This window comes from Elephantulus edwardii, unplaced genomic scaffold (assembly GCF_000299155.1).
Source record: "Elephantulus edwardii isolate Elephantulus edwardi_28Jun2011 unplaced genomic scaffold, EleEdw1.0 scaffold00055, whole genome shotgun sequence".
NCBI classification, from domain to species: domain Eukaryota; kingdom Metazoa; phylum Chordata; class Mammalia; order Macroscelidea; family Macroscelididae; genus Elephantulus; species Elephantulus edwardii.
Window position 1 is genome coordinate 1,095,278 of NW_006399805.1, and position 1,584 is coordinate 1,096,861.

Consider the following 1,584-nt stretch of genomic DNA (forward strand, 5'->3'; position numbering starts at 1 on the left):
ATGCAACAGGACCTGCAAACAGGCTCACACAGCCTCCAGGCAACAAAGCACATTTCCTACCCATACCTCCAAAGGGATGCTTACATGGCCTCCCTAGCAGAGGAAGCTGGAGTGACTGGAGAATGATGGATATCAGCCTCCAATAACCTGAATCCCTATTTAAAAGTGACTAAAAAGAAATTGGTAAACATTGCTGTTTACAGAAATAGAAATCATTTCTGTTTCCAAAGGCCTCTCATCACTTCAGTCCTGAGCATTGCCAAGACTGCCACCCCTGATACCCTCTCCAAGGTCCGCCCTGGTGGGTGGGTGAGCCACCTGAGTTTTTTGAGACTGGGAGATCCCAGACACCTGAGAATTCCAGTTTCACATCTTCAGGACTCTGGAGAGCACCAGGATCATGCCTTCTCACCAGTTCCTGGGGGTTGTTTTGAGGCAACCCCTCCTTTTAGGATGAGGTACTTGTGCAAAAATTCCCGCTGTTTTCTCAACACCAGTCCCTTTCCAGAGTCCAACATGCCTGCCAGCATTCACCCCTGGAGTGGAGGAACCAGTCTGTACCTTGGTCTAGTAAAGTTGGAGAAAGGGGACGCACAGTAGGAAAGCAGGGGGTATTGTCCTTGAGTGGGCAATTAGCAGCAATAGCAGGTCTACAAGCAGGTGCTGAAGTCGTTGACTTGGCCTGGTTCCAAGATGGCCCCTGGGGTTGCAGGCTGGGCATTGCGACGACGCCCCCGGTACTCTATCATGTCAGGACGATAGGCTGGGTGTCGACGGGCGTGCTTCGTCAGGTGGTCGCTGCGGGAGAACTGCTTGGGGCAGAGGGGGCAGGAGAAGCGTTTCTCACCTGTGTGGGTCCTGTAATGGCGTGCCAGCTCATCAGAACGCGTAAACTTCTTGTCGCAGTCGAGCCAGTTACAGCAGTAAGGCCGCTCACCTGTGTGGGTGCGCTGGTGGGACTTCAGATGTGATGATTTGTAGTAAGCTTTGTTGCAGCCCAAGAAGGAGCAGCGGTGGCGCTTGGCAGCGGGAGTGACAGGCCGCCTGCGGGTGCTTGTACCCACCGTGGGAGTAGGCCGGACCCCCAGGGGACCCGGGATACCTGGATAAACACCAGGGTAGGAGGATGCGCTAGAACCCGCAGCCCAGGAGCGCGCCGGGTCAGATAGTGCAGCTGCACCAGGAGCTGGAGCTGGTCTGGTGGTGGCAAGCGGCCCCAGGACTCGAGGGACAGGAGCTGGGGAAGGGACCCCCGCGGGCCCCGCAGAGCCCTCTTCGAAGGCGCCGCGCCACTCTGCCAGGACGTTGGCAGCCAACAGGTGGGACGCAGCCGTGGTTGGCTCGCCTGGGTTGGGTGCGGGGGCCCAGGAGAGCTCAGGCAGCACTGCGGGCCCCGGGGGTCCCAGGCCAGAGCGCTCGGGTCGCGCCTCCCCCTCCTGGACGCCTGCTGTGGCGGCGCCCGCGCCCTCGGGGTCCGGCCGGTGGCCGTGCACCACAGCGCCCGCGGCGATGGCCACTAGGCACTCGGCGGCGAAGTAATCCAGGTACGCGCTCCCTGTCCACATGCCGGCCCCGCCGGGGCAC

General features: G+C 59.8%; 1 protein-coding gene across 1 annotated transcript; it reads right to left on the reverse strand.

Annotated features, from left to right (window-relative positions):
- Positions 1-650: 650 nt before the first annotated feature.
- Positions 651-1,565, reverse strand: KLF14 (Kruppel-like factor 14). Its single transcript, XM_006887199.1, has one exon. The coding sequence runs from the start codon at positions 1,563-1,565 to the stop codon at positions 651-653; it is 915 nt and encodes a 304-aa protein (XP_006887261.1).
- Between the last annotated feature and the right edge of the window lie 19 nt (positions 1,566-1,584).

What these genes read in the sequence shown, in the direction of transcription:
- KLF14 (XM_006887199.1), bottom strand. Translation starts at nt 1,565, where the DNA reads ATGTGGACAGGGAGCGCGTACCTGGATTACTTCGCCGCCGAGTGCCTA.